General features: G+C 45.6%; 1 protein-coding gene across 1 annotated transcript in view; it reads right to left on the minus strand.

Moving 5' to 3' along the window:
• Positions 1 to 26,290, minus strand: part of SYN1 (synapsin I) — a 452,931-nt gene that overhangs the window by 17,998 nt on the left and 408,643 nt on the right. Inside the window, exons 8-11 of the mRNA XM_086939718.1 lie at positions 19,147 to 19,276; positions 12,393 to 12,515; positions 2,292 to 2,441; positions 2,100 to 2,190 (exon numbers count right to left, since the gene is read on the minus strand). Coding sequence (XP_086795844.1) covers positions 2,100 to 2,190; positions 2,292 to 2,441; positions 12,393 to 12,515; positions 19,147 to 19,276 — 494 coding nt within the window. The remainder of the gene's footprint in view (positions 1 to 2,099; positions 2,191 to 2,291; positions 2,442 to 12,392; positions 12,516 to 19,146; positions 19,277 to 26,290) is intronic.

The raw sequence follows: 26,290 nt of genomic DNA on the forward strand, positions 1-26,290 counted from the left end.
ATTGCAAGGGGGGCTGCGCTGCTGGGGGGATTGTTTATGTGCAAGAAGGGACACCTTCCTGCACAGAAACAATCAATAATGGTGATTTGTTCTATCTATGTGTGCTGCAGAATGCAGCACTCATTGAAACAGCAAAAACGAGGAGAAATTAATAATTTCCCCTCGTATCGCCATCTGAAGACCAGGTATTACCTGGACTTAGGTTTTGGCACTGCCCTAGCCTTGTAAATCTGGGCCCGCGTCAAAAAGCAATTGGTGTTGCAGTGGAAGGCCCACAGTAACACACATTGCCTGCCTCTTTGCCACAGCAGACTGCAGAGGAAAGGGGCATATTTACAAGGTGGCGTCAAGCCACGTTAAGTGGCTTAGCAACACCTTGTAAACATGGGGAATGGCGCAACGCCAACGGAGCATCAAAAAGTGACACTCCAGTGGTGTTTTGGGCTTGTAAATCTGCCCCTAGGTCTCATTGTAACTCATATCGTTTAAAGGAGACTCAAGATGAAAAGAATCAGTCAACCACTGCTTATGGTGAGTGGCTGGAGAAGATACCAAATGAAGTTGACCCTGTTTACGTTCAGTGCCACTTCCACATTCACTCAATAAAGGTGTGGTCTATTTATGGAGCAATGCATCTGGGGTGTTATCATTCCGAAAAGATTAATGGGGCATATTACCAAGCAATAGTGATAATTATCGCTATTGCTTGGTTAGAGACAAACATTTACCGCTGAGCTGCGACGATTTTTATCGCAAATAAACCTTGGTATTACCAAGGTTTATCGCAAATGCGATAAAAATCGGCCGCAATGCATGAATATTGCTGAAAAGTCAGCGATATTCATGCATTACCGAGCTAATGCTCTTAGCCATGTTATCCACCTCCCATTGAATAACATGGCAAAGAACTGCTCAGGGCAGGTGTTAGCTTTTGGAGATATTCGCGCTTAGCGCTAATATCTCCAAAAGTTGGTAATAGGAGATAGCGATGTTAGCGACTGTTTCCAGTCGCTAACATCTTGGCACGCCCACTTTGCATGTCATTAGCGATAAATATCACTGACATCCAAAGCGGGGCCCAAGATGGTCGCTATCTCCTACTAGCTGTCGCTAACTGGTGTTAGAGGCAGCTAGGTAATAGGGAGATAATTTTATCTCCGCTTTCTTGGCTTTTAAAACCAAAAAAGCGGAGATAAACCCCCTTGATAATATGCCCCTAAGTTTTGCTAATACTCATCCTTTGCTTTATCCTTAATCATTTGCTTAAGACAAATGGGGCAGGCAGGGCCTAAACCGCCTGAAACAAGGGATGTCATTTTTTCAGATGATGCCGATCCAGCACGTGTTACTGGTTGGTATCTCTGCATAAGCAAAGAATGATGAATAAAATAAATGACCAGCAAATCAGCAGAATTAGCAAAACACCATCATTAAATCCACGTGCATGGTATTCTCAGTGCATGTACTTGTGATCAGTCTTACATTTTATCTTCCTCCATAGATAGTGGGTGACTTTTCAACTCATGACCTAATTGGTCCTTTTTTTGTCCTGATGAAGGTTTATTAAATTGATATGAAAGCCAAAACATTTGTAATAACTCTATTTACAGTTTAGGGCATAGTTCGTCCAAAAATGCGTGCAATTTTGGGTTTATAATACCAAAAAAAACTTTTGACTGATTAGTACACATTTAAACGAGTGTTCATTGTATACAGGAAAGTCACATACTTTTAATGAATCCCTGGTTTGCAAACACATTTGCTAGAGTTCTTCAAGTATACAAGTATTATGTATTGAAGGCCATTTTTATTCTAGCACATTTACGGAAGGCTTTGGCTTGTTTTTTTCCTCCTAACCTAAGTTGAGGAAGCGCGTACATGCTTCATTGATGGGGACAATACCTCCAACAAGTATTTGACTCTCCTGATTTAAAGGGTCAGTAATGTCCTGCTCCCATTCTGTTTAATTAATCCTCCATTGCCCATTTGGCATTCAACCCACTACTGCCTAGTGTTCTGGTGGACAGTGTCTAGTAAGATTGCTCTAGATACTTAGCTAAGGGCTGACCACACAGTTGCTGACCACACAGATCTCTCACCTTGTGGAGGAGGTCGTTGCTGCTGGGGGGTAGCAGTCCCCGGCTGGACACCAGGCCCTGGTTTGGCTTGTGGGGGCTGAGCTTGTTGAACCTGCAAGAGGATATTTTATGCATCACTTTAGAAACTTTGGAGCCAAACACTCTCTTTGCCCCGTGCCACTTAACCAAAACACGATGTCTATCTACCCGTACCTGTGAGTGCTGTCCCGACACTGAGCGCACAGGCGAGGGCGTGGGGGTGCGAGGGATGGTCTGGTTCATCTTATTAACCACCAATTCCACAATCAGTTGGCGGTCTTCGTCCTGGTGTTCACCAATCAGAGGCATTGAGGAGCCGACAACCTAGACACACAGAGGCAGAGTTCAATGCTGTGTACGAATAAACACCCCTCCATGCACTTCACTCCTTCCTCACAGGTCACCCCAACAACACACCCACACAGCTCTGCTGTGCACCTCCATCCACAAGCCCTCTTGCTGTTCAACTATAAGGACCAACAATTGAATTTAATGCATTCACTTGTTTCTCTGGGTGCGCAAATTAATTACTGCGACCACCATTTATTTTGTCATATTCTGAAATATTCATTAATCATTTTAGCATGATAACAAATTTTCTATGCTACAGTCAGTTTTGCACCACAATGCAAAAACTTGTGTGGAACTGATGTCATTAGGTGGTGTCTCTGGTGATGGGTGGCAGGACTGTGGGAAGCCTGATGAAACCTCAACCAGGCCCAAGACAAACGCGCTGATTGGCATAAGTGCTGGCATCTTTGCCCTGAAACGAATTGGGAGAGAATTCTAATTTCAACGCCGGCTAGTGGGGACTACCATTAATCGGTCTGTCTATCTATCTATCTATCTATCTATCTATCTATCTATCTATCTATCTATCTATCTATCTATCTATCTATCTATCTATCTATCTATCTATCTATCTATCTATCTATCTATCTATCTATCTATCTATCTGTCCGTCCGTCTGTTTATCTATCTATCTGAACTGATGCTTCTCTAACGCAAGGCTTTAGGGTGCTCCTAGTGGTGATGCCAAAGCACAAAACAACAAACTGGTAAGTAGAGGGTCCCAGGGAATATTTAATGACCACACAGTTATAGCCCCCTGAACACAAGCACAACTAAACAACAAAATAACTGTGGGTCAACAGAGGTATGTCTTGTATGGAGTGTGTCTGGGTGACTGCGTGTGTGTTGAACGAATTGTTAGAACAGCACACAACAAAGTATCGCACTAGATGGGAAGATATCCATCAGTTGATTGTCCTTTACCGCCCTATCATCATTTGAAACCTTTCCCAAAATGTGGAAGCTGAGTTGTTGCCACTTCAACAAGGAAAGGGTGATGCGCGGTAAAGTGGATATTTTTTGATAACTGAGGAGCAGTGCAAGAAGAAGTAAGTGAAAAATCAAACAAGGAAAGAGAAAGAGGTGCTCTATATTAAAATTGGATAATGAACGCTGAGGAACTTTATTCTGGTGCCGTTCATTTCCAAGGTTAAAAAACAAATCAGTGCAAAACAACCAGTGAGTAACCCTAATCGTCACTGGCTTCTCGTAGTGGTCGACATGTTTCTGCGGTTTATAGATCACTAAGTATCACCCGCTTCATCAGGACCTATAGTATTTGCTACTGCTCAATGTGCGATAAAAAGGTATTTGATACAGATATCACCTGATCAACCCTGGTGATCCTCCTATAGGGTAAGAGGAACGTGCCACTCCTCGCCTGGCCACAGCTCAGGAAGATAGTGCACCGCTCTGCCCGTCGGTACACTCGGCAGCCGTCTGTGCACACCACAAATTTGACCTTTTGGGGCCTGAGGAGTGCTACCATTTTGACAGGAGCAATGAACGTCCTTGCACCCTTCCTGCTGTTAGTGTCTCAATCAATGTGCTTATTAACTTTGATTCAAGCACATATAAATGGAAACCCTTACATTTATATTCACTGACCAGACTTATTGCTGCAAAACATCATCAGTGATAGTGCCTCCAAGGAACTAGGGACTTCTGTAGAATGTGAAGCTTGCCCTCCCAGGCTTTGGTGAGATCACTCTGGTTAAAGAGGTGGTTGACTAACTCATGGATATCCTTTGAATGGTAAACCGAAGACTCACTGGTTGAACTGATAGGAAAGTAATGCCGCCGGGGCTCCTTCGCTAAGGTGCTTAAAGCAATGCAAAGGAAAAAATGAAATGATAATAGTGAACCATTTCCATTTTATTTTTAGTATTGCAGTTGCCGCCAGGTTAGGACGGGGCGGGAATGAGTACCCCACTTCACAGGGAGCAGGAGTGGCTGTTGTTGCACCTAGAGTGCGCATGACTGTTTGGCTGGCCATCTCTGGTCGGCCAAACAGTTGTGCGCATTTTGCATGTTCTCCAACTAGGCTATATTACAGCCTGGGTGAAGAACATGCCCAGGCTTCCACTCCCTCTCTGAGTGCAGAACTACGGTGCTCAGACCAATCACAAAATTGCTATCAGAAGCGTTGTGATTGGCTGGGAGTGTCTGGAAGCCTGGGTGATTCCTGTTCCTATCTCTCGCTGAGAAGAGGCAGCGGCTGGCAGGTGGTGACCAGCAGGTAAGTTTCATTTTTTATTTGTTTCCTAAAACCGCCACAATTTCCCTTGCCCTCCTGCCACCGTTCCCTACCAGCCGCCACTGAGATCATGGACATCCTTGGAATGATACACAGAAAACTCAGTAGTTGAGCTGATAGGAATATCATGGTCATCCTAGGAATGATACATTGAAGACTCGGTGGTAGCACTGATAGGAATATCAGGGACATCCTTGGAATGGTACACTGAAGGCTCACTGGTTGCACTCAAACTGGAAAGAATATCATGGTCATCCTTGGAATGGTACACTGATGGCACACTGGTTGCACTGATGGGAATATCATGGTCGTCCTTGGAATGATACATTGAAGACTCGGTGGTAGCACTGATAGGAATATCATGGTCATCCTTGGAATGGTACACTGAAGGCTCACTGGTTGCACTGATGGGAATATCATGGACATCCTCGGAATGGTACACTGAAGGCTCACTGGTTGCACTGATGGGAATATCATGGACATCCTTGGAATGCGACACTGAAGGCTCACTGGTTGCACTGATGGGAATATCATGGACATCCTCGGAATGGTACACTGAAGGCTCACTGGTTGCACTGATGGGAATATCATGGTCATCCTTGGAATGGTACACTGAGGGCTCACTGGTTGCACTGATGGGAATATCATGGACATCCTCGGAATGGTACACTGAAGGCTCACTGGTTGCACTGATGGGAATATCATGGACATCCTCGGAATGGTACACTGAAGGCTCACTGGTTGCACTGATGGGAATATCATGGTCATCCTTGGAATGGTACATTGAAGACTCAGTGGTTGCACTGATGGGAATATCATGGTCATCCTTGGAATGGCACACTGAAGGCTCACTGGTTGCACTGATGGGAATATCATGGACATTCTTAGAATGATACATGGAAGACTCAGTGGTTGCACTCAAACTTAAAGGAATATCATGGTCATCCTTGGAATGGTACACTGAAGGCTCACTGGTTGCAATAAAATAAATAGTGCATAGCTGGGGCCCAGAGAATCTACAGCAGTTTTGCACCTTTTAAACTTCCCTGAAGACAGGGTTAGATGTCTACGCTGAGCTGGAAAAGAGACCCCCCCCCCTTTAGCGATGTCATCCAAAGCTCTTTCACATGTAGGAGCAGCCTCCAACTTACCTATCTAAGATTGTTGACTCTTGATTTGCCTTCGACCGAGTGCCCTACCCAATGGAGAGAGCAAAGCTTCTTAGCTCTGCTAAAGGAGAACTGACTGACCAACCAAACAAGAGCGCCTATTCACAGCATCCGATAACTTGCAGCCAGCATTGGCAGTATAGCTGTGTGTTCTTTTTTATTTTTCTTTACCATGGGAACTCGGGCAGCCATGTGGCATGGATGTATCTGAAGGTAAGTTGATGGAAACCTCTCCACTGGTAATGTCTAAGCCCTATTAAATCGCCTAAGGTTATCTCTGAAATTAGTTGTTCACCGGCTGAGTCCCAAAGCCCTCTCTGACCGTGTGCCCTTGCGAAACATTCTACCTTAGGCTCATGTTTGATAAAATACATTTTTGTGCTCCCCACAGAATAACTTTGGTTCCCATGTAATCCATGTTGACAGTAAGTAACATTGATTTACATTGAAACATGTAAACTATTTTTCTCCTGTTTACCTTTAATTTTTTTCTTTAAACTTTTTGTGGTACTTAGCTAATAAATATTCAGAAGGAGGCAACTCAGGCTATTCAGGAGGCAGTTGAATTTTGAACAAGGATTGTGTGCATTGAAGGATCTTTAGTTTTCTACAGAACCAAATGTGTAAAATGTAATCACATATCTGATAGTGACTTCTAGCCGCAGCTTCCTTACCTTATAATAATCCCCAGGCATCAGACTGGATCCGAAAGCTTTTCAAAAAGTACCTTTGCATGCAGGTAGGTGGCGTCATTCAGCTCTACGTCAGCATTGTCCTCAACGAAGTGACGTGCGCGTTGCCTATATACGGGCCACCCCAGTGTGCTGACATAAGTGTTTCCCTTTCTGAGCTAGTCAGCGCAGATCTGGAGGAAGCCATCTCCAGTCATTTCTGAATGATTTTTTTTTACATTTTATCAAGCTTTTTTAAAACTTTGTCTCCCAGTGTCGTAGGAGGTGCCTCAAAAACTGGTGGGGCTTAAGCCCTGTGGTTCCTGTCACAGGCAGATGTCTATGACAGACGGCCATTTGGTTTGCCTTTGGTGCTTGCAGCTGGACCACGTCTCCAAGACTTGTGAGGACTGCCACACCATGAACCCCAAGGCACTCAGAGACAACTTGAAGCTTCTAGTCGGCCGAAGATGGTTGCCTCCACAATGCTCTACATCCCGGTCGCAAGGAAGGTCCTGGGTCTGTTCGTGGAGTTATTCCAGGCACTTGTCACCCCACTGGAAGTCATACGGTAAGCCTAAACTTTTTTTTTTTAAATCAATGCAGTTGAAACACTCTTGACTTTACCACACTGGCCCAAATGTTTGGACGAGGCGAGGGAACAATGTCACTCTAGGCCCCACACCCACTCTGAGCCTGCTGCATAGTCTACTAAGCACCTACCTGAGTTTCCTGGAGCCGGAGCAACTCCCGTTCAACTCCGAGAATTTTATAAGGCCATGAACCTCCTTTTTAGGCATTCTGACACCTCTAGAGCACCTTCGCACACCATGTGTTTGGCAAAGGCTCCCACCGGATTTCCGCCGCAGAGCCACCCTGACACCAGTCGGCCCACTGGATTCCGTTCTGGATCCAGAATGACTCCAATTGCAACACTGACAACTTTCCTGGAGCCCGTTTCAACAATGTTGTTCCCGGTGGCACAGATGCCAACCCCATAATGATACACAACTCTGATAAGGAGCCGGATCAGCATCACCCAAAATTGACTCCGGCGCCAGCCTGAACTCGACCTTCTGAGTTGGAGCCAGTGCCTCCTTTTTTAGACAGGCCTGGAAGGGAGCATGATTGGGCAGGACCTCAGGATCCTTATGGTTACACAAACCCCAATGATGAGGCCGAAGATAACTGGTATGAGAAACTCACAGATGTCAGTGGTCTGGACACCTCCCAACACACTGGCCTGGCCTGTCCGCCAAGTGTGGCTATGAAGGAAGGGCCTTTATTTGCTAAGGTGGTGAGATGGGCGGCTGAGGTCCTGGACCTTATGCTGCCCTCGGTGGCAGTCAAGACGAATGTCTTGACAAAGGTGCTTCAGCTGGGAGTCGCCCCCATAGAACCTCTTCTGCGTTACAACAAAGCCCTGCACAGAGTTCACCATTTGCTGCAGACTTGATTCGACCAACTTGCTAGGCAGAGCGATTGGATCATCAGCGGCACACAGATGCTATGCCTGGCTGAGATCTACTGGGTTTTCAGGAATGTGTTGGTACGCTTAGGAACATGCCCTTGATGGCACCCGTCTCTTCAGAGACATGGCAGATTCAGCGCTGGAGAACTTGAAGGATGGCTGAGCATCTGCCAGCTCTTTCCGCCTTTCCATGGCTCCAGGCCAACCCCATTTTGCCTTTCTGACCCTACCGTGGTGATAGTAGGGTCTAGCAATCACGTCTATTTCTGCCCAGCCACCAAGGACAACAGACTCCCCAGTCCTTTCATGGCCACAAGTCTTGTGGGGCACATTGCCAGAGGCCCACCCAGTCCTCCACCCCCTGGCAGCTGCAGCCATAAAACCAATTTAGCTTGTCCTTGTATCATCATGGGCACCCAGTTGGTGGTAGGGCCTGTCATCACCGGCCTCACTTACAGTCCATAATATCGGACACGTGGGGACTACATACTGTTCAGCAGGATTACTCCATCCCTTTGCTATAAACCTCCGCCACCCATGGTACCATACCCAGACTGGGTGAGGAAGGACCACCTTTCCCTGATCCAACAAACGTTCGGGCTGTTTTGGACAAAGGAGACATCGAGTGGGTGCCAGCATCAGAAGTAGGTCATGGTTGCTATTCCGGATACTGTCTGGTGCCCCCAAAAGAACGGAAGCTTTCACCCTATTTTATATCTGCATCCTCTCAATTTCTTCCTGAAGAAGATGAAATTCAAGATACTTATGTTAGCTTAGGTCCTATCTGCCCTAGACCCTGGAGACGGCAACAGGGCAGGGTCCTGCGCCCAAACCGGCTCATGCTCCACCTTCATGCATGGAGAATAAGCAGCGGTAGTTGAACGTTTTTTTACCTTCCTCCTGAAGGCTGTAATGTCATTCTGGCAGACAGGCATCCATCAATCAAGACAGTATATGCCTGCCATTGGAAGAAATTCTGACTTTGTGTGTTTCCAATAATGTTGACCTTCCTTTCTGTACCCATGTCTGAGGTTTTGTTATTAGATCTCTCATTGGCCTAGCAAGGTTTTCCACTGGTCACAGTTAAAGGGTAACTATCAGTCATATCGTCATTCTTGCAGTTGCTGGATCCAACCCTCCCTGTTCAAGTTACCAGTTGTGGCTCTTTTTTCAAAGGCCTACAGCATATGTTACCACCAAAACCCTTCATCATGCCCCAATGGGACATGAACCAAGTTCTAACCTTCCCAATGTGTGCACCCTTCGAAACCTTGCATAATGGGTCTCTTTATTTGTCAACCATAAAATTAGCCTTTCTAGTGGTCACTACATCAGACAGGAGGGTTAGTGAACTGCAAGCACCCTCTGTGCACCCTCCTTACGCAACCTTTATTACCAAACTAACTGGTGTTGAGAACACTTGCCGCTTTTCTGCTGAAATTGGTAACACCTTTTCATGTAGGCCAGACCTTCACCTTGACTAACTTCTTTCTTCAGCCTCAGTCTTCCAAAGAGAAGAGACTTCACTGCCTGGACCTAAAAAGAGCATTGCTGTTCTACATTGATCGTGCAAGAGAGTTTCAAGTGGATGATTAGCTCTTCATTTGGTTTGTTGGGGTGTAGAAAAGACAGACCGTGCAGAAACGGACCATTTCATGATGGACTGTACTCTGCATTAAAATCTGCTATCTATGCAGTGGCCACAAAATAACCCTGTGACAGCTTGCAGGCTCATTCCACCAGAGCTAAAGCTACGACCTCTGCGTAAGCTTGCGGAGTGCCTGTCCTGAACATCTGCAGCATGGGCATCTCTGCACACGTTCACCAAGCACTACAGTCTGGCCAGTGAGGTCTGCAGTGATGGGTACATTGCCCGTTCGGTCCTTCAGGACATCCTGATCTAAATCTATTCACAGAGCCAACTCTGGAGAGGTATTGCTTGGGTATCTATTCTAAGGTAAGGAATTTGCGACTTGAAGTCTCTATCACATGAACAAGTTGCTTACCTTTGGTAATGCCTTTTCTGGTAGTTACTCTATCTGGCCACATATACCTTACCAACCATACCATCCTCCTTGCTCTGCAAATGGATTTCTTCACACAGTGTAACCCTTAAAAGGTCCGTACTGTCTTCACACTTGTACATCAGCACCCTTCGAGGCTCTGCGCTTCTGGCGTTGAAAGGTTGTGAAAAGTAACTGCTAGGCTGGCGTCTACATAGGTACCGCCCAAGTAACTTCCTGCGTAGATGATGCCAACGCGAATGAGCCAACTACTGGCGAACAGAGGTACTGCTTGAAATTTTTCTGGATCCAGTCTGACACCTGGGGAATATTATAAGAAAGGAATCTGTGGCTAGATAGAGTCTCTATCAGATAAGGCATTACCGAAGGTAAGTAACTTGTTCATTTGAGCTGTTAATCCTTAAATCTCTCAAAAACATGGCCAAATACAGGAGGTAAAAGTTACTTTCTTTTCCCAGGTCAGTTTCTTAGGATAAAAACAAGAAGATTAGAATGTCAGCGTAGCGCGAGTATTAAATCACATATTTTGTATGTGAAGAATTTCCTCCAAGACAGAATCCCACACCAATGCCAACAACTCCAAAGAACTCTTCTCTATCATACAGGAATTTGCCAAACTCGGCAGTGAAACAACAGACGTCCCCCCACCAAAGACCTCTGAAACAGACTCAGCTCCATCTTTCACCTCAAGATTAAGATCTATGACATCTTCGACAACCAAGACATCTCCACCGCTTCAGCTCCCACCCCCAGTTACGTCACCCAATAGACCCTACTCATGACAGAAGGAACCTTAAAGACCATGAAGAGCATTCACTCTGGAGCACCCTCAGACCCCTGTCCCCCCCACATCTTCCACAGGGCTGCCACGGCCGTCGCACCCGAACTACGCTGGACGATCAACTGCTCCAGACAGACGACTTGTTCTCGGGGTGGTGGTAGTCGACAGACACGACTTGCTCACCTCCGCCGCCCCTAAAAAGAGTGCTGCCCGGGCCGAACCATCCCTGCCCCCCCCCCCCCCGCTATGCCACTGGCCCAATCAAGAGGCTGGCTGGCACTCCAAGCTATATGTTCTGACTTTATGTTGCATATAGCGAAACCTCTCTTCCAGGCTATTATCACTTCATATATAAATTTAACTAACATGATTAATTGTTGGAAGTATTGAATGCCAGTCTTACAGAAGTAAGCATTTCTCTCTCCAAAATACAGACTCCTCAATGCTCTGGGCGAACCAGAGCTTTGAGTCAGCAAAACACTAAGATGAACCATGGAATCCCTTTCAAAGTCTCAGCCTCTGTAATTTGCTCGCGCTGCATTCCAGTCCTTCCATTTTTGCCCACTATTCGACTCCAGACAGAGACTGAGCAGTTGTATGCCAAAATATCATATTCAGAAGTACTGTCTGCCATTAAATTGTGTTCGTCATGTCGTTTACAAAAATGTTTATATTGAATGACTGGGAGAGTCTGGGACCACAATGACCAGCTATATGTACTTCTGACTTGGTGCTGTTCAACTGGGAGAAGTCAAGCTCGAACTGCAAAGGCCAGGATCTGGGCAGGAGACAACATGGGGCAGGGTACCAGCTGCCCCACCGGGAAGTTGTTTCAATCAGCAAAGACGTCACCTTGCTCTGTGTCACTCACACATAGATGTCTACCACAGTGTGGGGTGGAGCTTGTTTCTCTGTTCCCACCTCCAGCTGGATTAAACCTGTGTATATGTGGAAATTAGGCTCCTCTTCGCCAGGCAACTTGCAAGAAGCTGCAGGGACCAGGAATAGGAAACATGTTGGACGACCTATCAGGGTGTAAGCGACCGGGCAATCTGTCATTAAAACGATAGCAACCCAAAGGAGGTAGATGATGTCCCCGTCTTATGGCGAAATGGTCCTGGGTCCCCCTGCCAGATTCCCATGATTGTCTATGTTGGTCAGGTTGAGACCTGAGAGTTTTGTGAGGAATGCCAGGGAGTGAGGGGATTTACAACACAAGTACTGTGCAAGACAAACTTGTATTTGTGTTTCAATCTGTGCCGGCTTGTGCCCTTGTAGGATCAACACGTTCGCATATTGAGTTTGGACTAAACCATTTTTCTCACTGGTGCGTCTGAGGGCTGTTCCACAGATCCAGTTGTGGAGGCCTGAGGAAGCTGCGATCCCAGATTTCAATTATACTTCACTGATGGGTCTCCTCAGGGATCCCACACCTGATGTTCCTTGGAGCAGAGCCATAGGGGTTATGTCAAGTAATCTATGTTCTATCCAACACGTATGCATCCAGTCGTATGTCCATGCTGTCTACTCTGAAGATGCAGCTCCTCTTACCTCAATGATGTGGTCCTTTCCGTCCTTCCCATGCAGAGCTTCCACCGCACACATGTCCAAGCCCCCGAAGATCTCAGAGCAGGTGTCCACCCAGAGCTTGTACCTGTGGGGACAGAGAAATAGCTATCATCAGAAAAGAAAAAAACATTAAAAATAGAGAATCAAACTGCATAGCTGGAAATCCCAATAAATGTCTAACTCATTCTCCTCCGCCTACCTCACATGGAAGTATCGATATTTCTCTAGCCTTCCAACAATGATTACTTAGCTATTAATAAAATGAGATGCTGGTGTTCTATTATTCCTGGTACCCGGCCCTTATATAAAAAGTATTAAAATATTCAGTTAGCTAGAAAAATCTGTGAAAGAAAAATACTCATTCGAAAGGCGTTGGTGGTCATTAGACAAAACTATCCCCATATCTGGGGCAAAGAATTTCTCACAGGCCAGGGTCAACAAGTCAAATCAGGTACAACAATGGCCATGTCCGCATCCTGTGGCTGGATACAGGCTAATGGCTGCATGACCATGTAATAGGCCTCACTATCTTTATAATGCCGCAATTTCCTGAACTTCACAAGTCACTTGGGGGTAGAAGGGAAGAGCTACCAGCTAATCCCGATCATGAAGTTCCTACAGCTGCTCTTGTTAAGCCACCATGGTGATCTAGTCAGAGACCTGATGCTTCCACAGGGGGACAACTACAGGACCATGAATTCAGGTCACCTTGAGGGAAGCAATATAAAGCAGAAAGGCTCTGCCTTCATTGCAGGAAATTTTAACCCTGCAACACTGTCTATAAAATCCTTTTTGTGGTTTTCTTTGGGGTTGCCTCCCAGATACCATGCACAATGCCTTCTGGGCGAAAGGCTATTAGCAACGGGTGCCTCATTTGTCCAAGTAAGAGACTTGAAATGTAGCCAGTTCCGCTTATTTTATCCGACAGATGAGATTAAGCAAACGCATTGGAAGGTCATACGTGGAGTGCAACTGTGGAATCAACTCAATCACGCAAAGATTAAAGGAACTAGTGAATATCAACTGGTTAGGGCCATGGTCAATCAAGACGTCTGATTCTCTTCACAAGAGAGCGGGCCCAGCAGGCACGCGAGAAGACAACCAGGCTGTCCAACGGCAAAGACCTTCCTGTCTGCCTCTATTGTCCATTAGCGTAATTCCCAGTCAGCAGCTCAACAATACGTGCAGCGAAAATTCAGCGAAGCATTGGGCCCTGTTCGTAGGGGCATATTATCAAGAAACGGCGTTAACATTATCGCCCCTTTAGCTAAAGCGGCGATAATGGGCTTGGTAATACGCTCTTGTGAATTCCCATAGAAGCCCATGTTCTGGTGTGAACATGGGCTTCTATGGGCATTCTCTACGGCGTTTTATCAAGCCCATTATCGCCGCTTTAGATGCAGTTTTCTGCCGCTAAAGGGGCGATAATGTTAACGCTGTGCTTGATAATATGCCCGGAGTCTTTGTGAGCTTTAGGGGCGAGAAGTAAGAAAGAGGGAGAAAAAACTCTTCAGCAGAAAAGCAGAGAAAGTTCTTTCAATCTCGAGTTACTTTTCTGATCTATATTCAGACTGTGCACCCAACGGAGCACGTGTGTGTAATCTATTAGTTGGCCATTATAGAGAATCTTTTTCTCCATGACTATGGAAGTGCCTTCCCAGTGTGTTCTTGTGGTTTGAGAGTCTGTCATTTATTGCAGTATTATCCTTCTACCTGTGTTTGGTACTCGTTTGTAACATGCACTCGTCACTTTTCTCTTGTAACACACTCTTTGCTACCTCTTACATTTTGTTTGCTCTAGATACTTGCACAAGAGCCACCACTGCCTACGTAACGTTTGTTCTTGTGTTTGAGTGTCTGCCATATATTGCAGTACTATACCTCTACTTGTACTTTTTATGCTTCTGTAACCTGCACACATTTCACTTTTTTCCTCCTGTAATGCACCGTTTGCTACCTCTTGTATTTTGTTTGCACACAATTGTAATTTTTGCCTCATTTTTGCCTCATGTGACTTAACGTTTGCTTGTGTAATTTGTTCACATGTAATGTTCTCCTCGTGTATCAGTTCTGTTCCTATTGTGAAGCGCTCTGACACCTTCGGGTAAAGTCCGCGCTATATAAAAACGCATAAAATAAATAAATAAATACAGATGGTGCTCTCATACAACTGTCCTAGACAGGTGTCGCATCAATGTGCTGTATATAGGACGAAACCTGCTAGTGTAATCTATTAGTTAGCCACAAGATGGTGCTCTCATACAACTGTACTGGACAGGTGTCGCATCAATGTGCTGTATATAGGACGAAACCCTAGTGTAATCTATCAGTTGGCCACGAGATGGTGCTCTCATACAAATGTACTAGACATGTGTCGCATCAATGTGCTATAAATAGGACGTAACTAGCTATGTGTAATTAGTTGGCCACGAGGCGGTGTTCTCGTACAACTGTAATTGACAGGTATCGCATGAATGGGCTGTGAAGAAATACTACCAGCGCTTTTCCTCATAATGAAGTCCAGCTAGCGTTCCGTTGAGCAGGCGAGCTGTTTGTTATCTGTGCTCGTCCCCGCTGGTGTGTGGAACCCCTATGCAAGGTCATTAACTAGGATCTTTTAGAATCGAGGTAGGATCCTACCACCTCTTCCTTACTACATCTCTCCTCCCCCTGGTGATCTTAGGCCCAGCTGCAGCTGTTTCTATCTTATTGGATGGAAAGGCTTCCATTAAAAATATAACAAACTAACCGGCAGCCATCTTGAAAGCAACAAGGGTGACGTGCTATGCATAGTTGCCAACATGTAAAGACCACTTTGCAGCACAAGTGCTCTTCGGCGACCCTTGAGGGGCAGCACTTAGGGAGTCAGCTGCGGGCGGACCCCTTCAGCCGGCTCGGCCAGTCTCCAGGGCAGGTAGATGCAGGCTGATGACACGAGTATTGTAAAGAAAGAGGCCCCCTGCTAATGGGTACAGTTCCTTAAGGCAGGGATAATGAATCAAATGTAAGAGCTTAAGGCTTCAACAATATCAACATTATTAGATCCACAGTGATTGACACAACAGAATATATGAAGCACAGAGAGAACCAACAATCACTATTTATCTTTATACAGTGACATTTTTTTTTATTATTATTTAAATATAGCAAATGTATTTAATTTTAAATCATCACCCCATTCGTACTGACCCATACAGTCCTCATTCACACAGAAGCCAGCAACATATAATAAAAACATTATTGATACAATTGAATTCTGATCAAAGAACAATGTGGCACAATGATCACAACTTGTTGAGATCTACACGCGTTTCGGCACAGGACGTGCCTTTGTCAGGAAAAAAGGGGGGGGGATTAGAGGTGATTTCCTTATGTCTCTGAGTTTAAGCACTTAGGGGCAGATGTATCAAGATTCCGATTTGCGAATTCTAAATAGCGATTTTTTGCGAATCGCTATTTAGAATTCGCTAAATGGAATGTATGTACAAAATCGCTATTTTTTAGCGATTCCTTAATATTCTTTATTTGCGAATTTGCATTTTGCGAATTCGCAAATAAGGAATAATTTCCAATGCATTCCTATGGGCCAGGAGGCCCATAGGAATGATAGTGCAATAATTCTCAAATTGCGAATTCGCAATTTGCTAATCGCAATTTGAGAATTATTTCAAGGGTAAAGGGGTGTCTCAAAGACACCCTGCTGCACCCCTGAAATTTACATGTGTGTGCATGTGGCACACATACATGCCCTATGGGCATGTATGTGTCACATGCCACCCTCACAAATGCCAAATAGGGCATTTTTAAAAGAAATCGCAAATTACCACCAACTACAAGTTGGTGGTAATTTGCCATTTCTTAACACAAATTTGCTATTTGAAAAAGTTACATACATCTCATTTAAGGAATCGCAAAATTTGTGATTCCTTAAATGCTTATGCAAAATAAGGAATCGCAAATTATTGCGATTCCTTATTTTGCGATTTTTTGATGCATATGGAAAAATGCTAAAATGCCTTTTGCGAGTCGCAAAAGGCTTGATACATCTGCCCCTTAGTTCTTTTCTATAGCTGTTGGGGCTATATCACCTGCATAGTTTAATGACAGATACACAGGAGGACTTAAATATTTAGCCTCCAACAGATTATATAGTGATATAACTCTTCAGAAACCAGAACAACCTAGTGATAGCATCCAACTCAGGTAAGGTCATCCGTTATGATATTTTGATTTATTTGGCTAATTAGTAGGGTATATTTGTATGATGAGATCAAACAGCTGTATAAAGGTTTCCACCTCACGCAGCGATATCTGCGTGAGGGCTGTTGACACTTGGTCAGACTTGGGAGCGGGTGTCGCTGCACGAGTAAAACTCAGCGGAAGGCGCCCGCTGAGGGCATAGGTGAAAGCAGTAGCTCAAGTTGCGGTCAGTTGCCGCGCCATGTTCCTGAATTGCCGGGACTGTCCCCGGATAGTGAATTACCCGGGACAGTCTCCAACTTGCCAGGACTGTCCCAGCAAAAAGGGGACAGTTGTCAGCTATGGGTCTGTAATAGTCACCAGAACCAGAGATTGTTGTAGAGATTCTGCTCAGGAACAGAACTATGCTTGGGACCATAGAACATCAGCATGTAGGGACTGAGTCACCATACCACATCAGTATCCATGGGCCCGAGTCTGACTAGCTATAGTGCCTCACTTGCCCTCCTGCAGTATTTGTGCAACAATTATGAAATAAATGGATATCAATAATATCATTAGTATGGTTAGCCCCTTCGCTGCGGCAGCTTTTCCGCCGCAGCGCTAAGGGGGTGGGGCGGCCGCGCGGCGGTTCCGTGCTTGTGACGGAACCGCTCCATCACGGCTCGCTGGTGAGCTGTGCTTGTGACGGAACTGTTCCGTCACGGCCCCGCCCGTTCTTTAGAACGTCAGCGCAGACGCGGAATTTGCGCAGGCGCGGCGGCAGTGCCGTGACGGAACCGTTCCGTCACCAGCACAGCCCACCCGTGGCTCGTGACGGAACTGTTCCGTCACGAGCATGGATGAGGTTAACAAACCATACATCATAAAAAGCCCTGTCATTAAAAATCAGGTTAGCCTAAACCCCCTCTTTCTCTACTTAAGCTAGGTAATGATAGATTATAGATCTCTGGTATTAGTGGCGGACCCCGTAACTTAGCATACAAAGATGGACGATCTCCATCTCAGCTGACCCAGCACTCTTGCCTCAGGACCTTTGCTCTCAGTGTCTCATTTAGAACTCCTGTCCTCAGTTATATGACAAGCCACGTGGTCTCACAAACAGCGGCTGCATTCTCATGTTATGTCTAGGGGCTAATGTCTGACCAGAGAGAATAAGAAGGGGATTCTTGTTTGACCTTGTCTGTGGTGTTCAGACTAAATCCCGGGAGAAGAGCAGAACACAAAAACATGCAGGTTCTGTGCGAAAATACAATGTAGCACAAAAGCAAGCGTGTTTATATAGTAACATGTGCAAAATGAAATGAGCCCTATAACGTGCATAATTAGGCTAACATAGGGAAAACGACAATGGCCATGCAAGAAACACATGACAAGATGATGATGTGCATTTTTATGTATATTAGTAAAATAGTACTTTTACTGACACTTGACTATTATTGATTACATGCCAAGCTTCGAACTTGCACAAATGAGTCCTAGCAAAACCCACTCAGCTGGTCACATCCTTGATGGCATTTTCACAAGTAACCCCACACTTGAATTGACCTCTGTACTAACAATAACGTGGTCAGACCATAAGGCAGGTCTTTTCGCTATGGAAGTGCTGGATGAGACTACACTAAAAAAACAAAACTCCACACACAATAAAAACTGAGACTACACTAAAAAACAAAACTCCACACACAATAAAAACTGAGACTACACTAAAAAACAAAACTCCACACACAATAAAAACCTGACTCTGCCACAAAATTAAGTGTAACAAACTGACAGATAGCCTATTAACCACACCCCCCTCCCCCAGTCTGGTGGAAATTATAGACGCGGCGGCTGCAAATTATTGGGCCTGGATTGAGAGCGTTGTTCAGCAGCTAGCGCAGATGAAATCAAACAACAATTTCAGAGATAAACCTTCCATCCCTTGATGCTCCTCTAAAATAACAAAAACAAAAATGCATGAGACAAGAACAAATATGTGGGAAAACTTACAGCTCAAAAGAGAGAGACCGAAACAATCAATGCAGTGCCGAGAACAAAGCCTTGATCATATCTGAAAAATTGTATTATTTTTCAGACAAAATCAATAAAGCTAACCAGAGAGCTTTTTAAATACACTTAACTCCCTAACCAGTATCCTTAATAAAAATACCTCCAGTCATAATCAAGTCTTCTGTGTTAAACTGGCTGATTACTTCCAACAGAAGGTAAATTAGGTTTATAACCAATTTACTTTAAGTTCGCAAGGGTTTGCAGTTGAACCCCGGCCGGGCGACTCTATCTCCTCCCCAGAACGTCTTACAGAATTTTCTTCTCTGTTAATGGAGCAGGTACCAAGCTAATTGAAGTTAATACATCTGTGGCGCCCAATGACCCCACCCACTGAAACTTCTGCACGGGGTCCCTGCTACACTTCTTACCACTCTCATCAAGAACATTTTCAAAGTTGGACACTGTCCTACAACTTGGAAAAATAACTCAATCATACCTTTAAACCCTCCATAAATCGTCTGGAAGTTAGTAGTTTTCGCCCTACCTCACTACTTCCATTTTCTGCCAAAATAGCAGAGGAAGCCATGAATGCAGAATTGTCTTCTTTACTTGCTACAAACCATCCCAGCTTAGTTTCAAAGGTGGTCATAGCACGGAATCGGCACTGGTCATAGCTACCAAGGAGATTAAAGAGATAATTGACAATTGTGGCAAAGCTGTCCTCATTCTTTAAGATTTGTCGGCAGCTTTCGACACTGTCAATCAAAAAGTACTGCATGCCCGCTTGGAGAGTACTGGAATCAGGGACTCTGCCTTAATTACGCTAGGGTCCTTCCTAGCAGGACGAGAGCAAGCCGTTTCTCTTGGCAACCTTTTCTCAAATCCATTCTCTCTTCCACGTGGGGTCCCTCAGGACTCAGCATTAAGCCCCACTTTGTTAAATGTTGATGGTACCCCGATGGCTAAGCTGATACACTCATTCGGGTTCTCTATAGTGTCATAGGCAGAGGACACTCAGTTAGTGGTATCCATTCACACTGACCTGCTTAAAGTAGCCACTCTGTTCTGAAACTGTATGCAGGAGGTGGGAAAATACAGGAACCAAAACTGTCTTAAACTTAACTCAGGGAAGACAGAGGTCCTTTTAATTGGCCGGTACACTTCATTCTTGTCCCCAAAGTGGTGGCCACAGGATCTAGGAAACCGGCCTTGTCCGGGCAGGAAAGCTAAACATCTCGGAGCCTATTTCAATGGCAAGTCGACCTTTGTAGATCACATCAATCAAGTCACCTCCATTTGCTTCTCTCTGTTGAAAACTCTGAGGGAAATCTTTCCCTTCATCCCTTTTGAACTCGGAAAAATGGCAATGGCTGCCCTCTTACTATCGAGAATCGATTATTGTAATGCTCTATATATGAGCCTACAACAGTGACTGCTGTACAAACTGCTGCTGCCCGGCTGCTATGAAGTATTCCTAGACTTCAGCCAGTCCCGCAAGTAATTGTTGACGTACATTGTCTGGCGGTGAAGAAGTGTGTTCCTTTTAAGGCTCTTCGGGGCATATTTACAAGCCTCATTCACCACCGGCGTGCCACTGTTTTTGATGCTCCGCCGGTGGCGTAGCACCATTTCCCATATATAGAAGGTAGCACTAAGCCACTTATCATGGCTTCACCTACCTTGTAAGTATGCCCCTTTCTGCCACAGTCCTCAACGACACAGGGGCGTGCAGTGGGTGTTGCTGTGGGCATCCCACCGCAACACCCATTGCTCTTTGATGTTGCCCCAGATTCACAAGGCTGAGGCAGCGCCCACAACGAATGCCAGGGAATAGCTGGTCTTAGCATGGTGATACAAGGAGAAATTATTAGTTTTTTGCTCTTTATTGTGTGCTACATTCTGTATCACACATAGAAAGAGCAAATCACCATTATCGACTTTTTATGTACAGAAAGGTTTGCCTTCCTGCACATAAACAATCGCTCCTGCAGCGCAGGCATCCCTGGAACATGGCGGCAGGGTGCCTGCGCTGGAGCTAGGCTGCTTTTTTTGCGGCAGCGCTAGGGGAAATACAGAGGTGCGCCGTATTCTTGAGAATACAGTTTATACCTACATTTAAAAAAATGTTGGAGCATGGCGTACCCAATTTTCGCATAGCACCACGCTCGGAATAGCCGCCGCAGTGAAGGGGTTAATTATGTTTCATTAACAAAAGTTCTTGTATTAAATATAAATATAAATATTATAATGACTGGTGGGCGAACCAACAAATGAACAAGAGGAGTCGAGCCGGAGCCGAGCCAGAACCGAGCCGGGAGTCTGGCTAGTCTCTAAGAGCCCAGGCACAAGCCGAGCCCTGAAAATGTTTGGCACACAAACTGTGCAACAAACACCATAGAAATATATGATAAGGACTCTTCAAAATTCAAAAGCTGCATTTAACATGGAGAAGTGTTTCAACTTAGTACATTAGATTATATCACTGAATTGAGAAGTTTATTTATAAAAAAAGTTACATTTTAAAGATGGATTCAACAATATTCAGCCCCCCCCCCTCCCCCGACTTTCACAATGAGAACAATGCAGTGGTGTAGCTAGCCCTTTGGCCGCCCATGGCAGTCCCCGAGTTTGCCGCTCCACGGCATCAGGAGGGAGGACCCGGGGGGTCCTGCTGGTGAGATCTCCATTTTGCTTGCCGCCCCTTGGCGGTCGATTTTAGGGGGGAGGGGTGATGCTGCCCTGAGACTGCAGGGTGGGAGTGGCGGGAGGTTGCCACCCCCAACACTCGTGTTGACCAAAGCGGCCCACCACCCCCGCTTGCTACGCTACTGGAGCAATGCCATATGTGAATTAAGCGACGAGTCAGTTGTCATGTCCTAGATTCGTACATGGAGCAACATTGTAATCAATTAAAATCAGACACAAGGGAGGAGCTTGTATAACACACACCCTGAACTCATGTATTTTGAAGGGTCCTCAAATGCAGTAAGCAACAAGATCTATTGACTTTGTCAATGGTTATTTAGATATATTGCACAGCTGCGTGTTCCGCTATGCAACATAGCTTCAAGTAAAGATGAAAGTGCTATTTCGCGACCAGCGTTGACCTAGTTATAGTGTTTTTTTTAACTTTAAGACATGTTGCACAGCAGCCTCCTCTGCTGTGCAACGTATCTAAAAAACAATAAATAAGGTCAAATAGCACTCACATCGGTGCAAGCTATTTGGCTTTGTTTAATGTTTTTTTTGTGGCGGACAGGAAGAAGGGTTGGAGGAGGCGGGGAAACCGTGGAGGGGGAAGCAACACGATGGATGTCGCGAGGAGGGTGGGAGAGACAGGCAACACAAGGGAGGTTTGAGGGGATAGAGGGAGGGAGCAGCAACACAATGAAGGACGCAGATTGTCCAGGGGCAGGCAACACAAGGGAGGTGTGAGGGAGGAGGGAGGGACTAGCAATACAAAGAAGGGCGGGGAGTGTCCGGGGGCAGACAATAAAAGGGAGGTGTGGGGGAGGGGCAGCAGCACAATAGAGAGCAGAAGGAGGCAGGGTGAGGGGAGAAAGCGACGGGCGGTGGAGGGAAGGAGGGACTTTAGACATTTGCACTCTTAGAGAGTGTATGTAAAAAAAAGTACTTGCAGAAGCTTGGGCCAGTGGAAGAAGACTGGCCACAGTGAGGAAGCTGTACTTGGCTGTGCTCTGTGGCAGGGAATAGGGACACACACTGAAGACCCAGGAGGAAGTAGGAGGCAGTAACCAATAAGAGGCAAGGAAACAAGAGTGACGTTGAAGCCAACTAATAGTATGTAATGGTAAGTAATGGGCAGGCTCTAAGCCAGTTATAATCCTTTTTTTTAAAACAAAAGATTTCACCGACAGCGCATGTGCTGTTTTAGGCAAAAAGTTAAAAGGAACCAGGGTGAAATAAAATATATTCTAGAATCACACAATTTGGTCAAGCCTAGAAAAAACGTGTGAACCACTAACCCTGGGTTCTGGAGCAGTGTGCTACCCGGTGTAAAGCACTTCAATGCCTCGTCAGGGGTACTTACCGTTTTATAACTGCAATTACACTTTTTCATTACGGGTTATTTGGTCCTTGTTAATGGTCAAACTGCAACATTAGCAAACATTGCACCTTTAGGCACAGCACTTTACCAGGTTACTTGTTCGCAAGTGAATGCCCAATTTATAGAACTCAGAAGTAATGAGAGTCTGTGACAACCTATTGGGGTCTCGGACCTGCGTCCCACCCTTTGCATGGGGTCTCTATGGCCTCTAAGGTGCATTCACCTCTGCTTCACCAATAGACCTGTGGCCCATGTCTCCTTGACGCACAATGTCCTCTGTCACAGCACAAGTGATAGGACCTTCCAGTATGGTGATGACAGAGCTCGCACAGCGGACCGCGCCACTGGGGCCCTCCGTAGACAGTTCTAACTCAGTCTCACCCTGATGTGCCGACTCTGCGCCGAGATAGCCCTGAGGTGGTGATTCATGCAAGTTATCAAATAAAATTCATTCATTCATAGAGTTGTGGGCCTGGGTCTTGGTCACTCATGTGACAGTACATACTGCTAGGGTACACAGCTTCTCTCTTTTCACAGAGCAACGTCCAGCTTATCTTTAAAATAAGGTTTGGGGATGGACTAATATCCAGACCGAATGCCTGGCCAGGCAGTGAGTAATAAAGTAACCTCGACAGCGGCTTCCTCCATTTTTTTGAGTATTATGAGTCAGAATTATGCAGAAGTTCCTTTGCCATTAGAATTACTGGAAAAACAAGAAATTTCAGGCCTTCTTGCCTTTCTCACTAAATTGCCAGATTTTTATTACGTAGATACGTCTTCATCGGCGAGAATTCGCAACTGCCGACTATTCGATTAGGAATATGTGTTAGAACCTGTCGCTCATAAAATGCGTCACTTCCTTTTTACAGAAAAATATTTTAGTGGTAACTGTAACTATTTCATATCAGAATTTTTCAAAGCCGCCAGAGTAAACTTCTTATTACAGAAAATGCTGCAGAAGTAACTTTTCAAGCTGTGACCCAACACCCTCATTCAGTAAGCAGAGAACAACTGATGGTGGCCCAAGGGACTCTACTAGTATCAGTCAAGAAGCCAGTGTGACCCCTTGCACACTTGTGTACCTAACCTAACAACAATCAGTGAAAAATTCGAAGGGAGGCGCTGGGCCATGTCTACCATGATTACACTTAAAGAGACAGGTGAGGGGTTTGCCTCCAGCATGTCTACAAGAGGAATCGTGCACACCCAGTATGTTTTTTGCATGCTTTAAGTTTTAAAAAAAACTAGGCTTTTCCATGCTAATAAAACATGTCAAATACTATTTGATATCAAGTCACACGGCTGAATGCGTTACTATTCATACTATAATTAAATTGATAGCACATCTAACTAGTGTAAAAATCAATTCATATGCCTCATTTAATAAAATTATAAACAAATCTTCAACATTCTCGTTGCAATAGGCAGTTCACAAGATTTTTTTGGCTCACTTGGGCACTTCATATTTTCTTAGACACACGCGTCACGCGCCCCACTCTTTTTAGGGTCACTCAGCCTACTCCGGCCAGTATAGCGGGACACTCATTCCTTCCATGGTCCTGCATTCAGTACTAGATGCTATTTTTAATCTGCAAGAATAACACAACAGCAGTATTTAACAGTCACAACAAGTGGCCAAACCAGTGCTTAATTTGAGCAGGTGGTTGCCGGTGGAACAACCAGCACTTATGTCCCAATATCAGATAGTTACCAAGAGCACAAGAGGGAAAAACACACAGATCAGAAAGACGTAGGAAGAGAAAAACAGCAAAACCATCACAAAGGGACCTGGAAGAGAGAGAAAAGGGGGAAGGGAGTGCCTGGTAGTGGATTAAACACTATCGGCCTTGGTATTCGACATGTCTTCTGTTCACATACATAGCTACTAGGAGGGTTTCTTCTCTGTACACCTAGCCCTCATTTATGGGATTTTGGCGTAGGGCAGTGTAGCAAGTCCCCTTGCTTTGCTGCCCTATGCGAAAGTAAAAGGGCAGGAATGCACCATATTTATGCAATAAAGTGCATTCCCATCCTTCTTCCTGTGCTGGCGCAGTTTCGGAACCCTGACGCCAAACGCCAACGCAGGCACCCTTGCATCATGGAGAAAGGGTGCCATCATTGCATGCAGGATTGTTTTTGTACAGAAAGGGGCAACTTCCTGCACAAAAACAAGCTTAAATGCGTTTTTCTGTTTCTATGTGTGCTGTAGAATGCACACCGCCACGGAGGGGGTGCACTCATGAACTCCGGTCGCTCTGATCCTACAGGTGCTGGTATGACTGATTGTGGGCCTGCCGGCCCCGGGGAGACTAACTTGCTAGATTGCACTTCGACGCTGGAACACGTTTGGCTTTAACTTCATGCGCGCTGCGGGTTTTCCCGCTGTGCGCTGACTTTTTTAAAAACCTGCGGTTCATGACGAGCTCAGCTCGTCATGAGCGTACGAGAGCCGTAACTCATGGCGAGCTGAGCTCGTCATGAGCGTCGAAGGGGTTAAGATAGAGTTGGAGCAGAACTCATGATACTCAGATCACTAGTGGGCTTTAGCCTGGATGTTGCCTATAGTAAATGGGGAATAACCACTATTGCTAGAGTAAAGAGGGAGTAGGACACAAGGAACTGCCTGAGAAACACTAGAGCCCTGACCTCAGGGGGACTGTGTAGTTGTTTGTGAATTTTGCATTTCCCTTTGTGTTAATAGCTGTAAAAAGGAAGTACTTGTTTTATCATGAAAGTGAGTATCTAATTGGACAATAATTTATTGCTGCTGCCCATCTTTTGAGTTGTGAGCCTGTGTTCATCCCCCGCCCCCCTCTTCCCCCAGCCACAGTATTCAACACCGCAGAGGGAGCCTAGGACTGCTTGGATCCTGCTATTCCTGAGAGTTAAGTACTGAAGGACTACTTGGCTCATTTGCTTAGGATCCATAGTAGGTCAGGCCCTGGGATATCAGGAGTAAAAGGCCTCAACCCCATGTTTGGGCCCAGTAACCCCTGCATGACCTATGGCCCACTGAACACGATTCTGACAGCTTACTATCCTTATCCAAAGTAAGCTCGAATGACTTGGAAGAAAGACTTACGGCCTGTTTACGAGTTTGCAGGAGTGGCTGTGGTCTGCCACTCCAGTGCCACACTGCCACACAACCAAACTCGTCCACACACCGCCTGCTTGATTACGAGCTCATTTGTGGTCTGGTGGGCAGTGCTTTGGCAGTCTCCCAGCGGTGCCTTATAAACGACTCATATCCGAGCCTTAGAAAGACACCGCAATCGGAGTGCCAAAGCACGTTCCTGCATGGCATGGACTGTGAAGTTCAGGCCATGCAGGACCTGGGGATGCATGCAGACAAAGGGCACACCATGTACCCCCCTGCATTCATCCCCTGGCCCAGAGACAACAGGGATCCCTATAGGGCCCCCCTTAGTTTCCTTACCACCACACTTTTTACGGCAGGCTCACCGTCATGAAAACTGTGGTGATGAGGAAACTCGTAATATGCTTGGTGGTGCCACAGTGGTACTGCCAGCATATTGCAGCCTCAGACCGCTGCAGGACCACTGAGGGATCATAGATCCTGGGCAGTAGCAGTGGCCCTGTGGTGGTCCGAATGGCAAAT

The sequence above is a fragment of the Lissotriton vulgaris genome, chromosome 10 (assembly GCF_964263255.1).
Source record: "Lissotriton vulgaris chromosome 10, aLisVul1.2, whole genome shotgun sequence".
Taxonomy (NCBI): Eukaryota; Metazoa; Chordata; class Amphibia; order Caudata; family Salamandridae; genus Lissotriton; species Lissotriton vulgaris.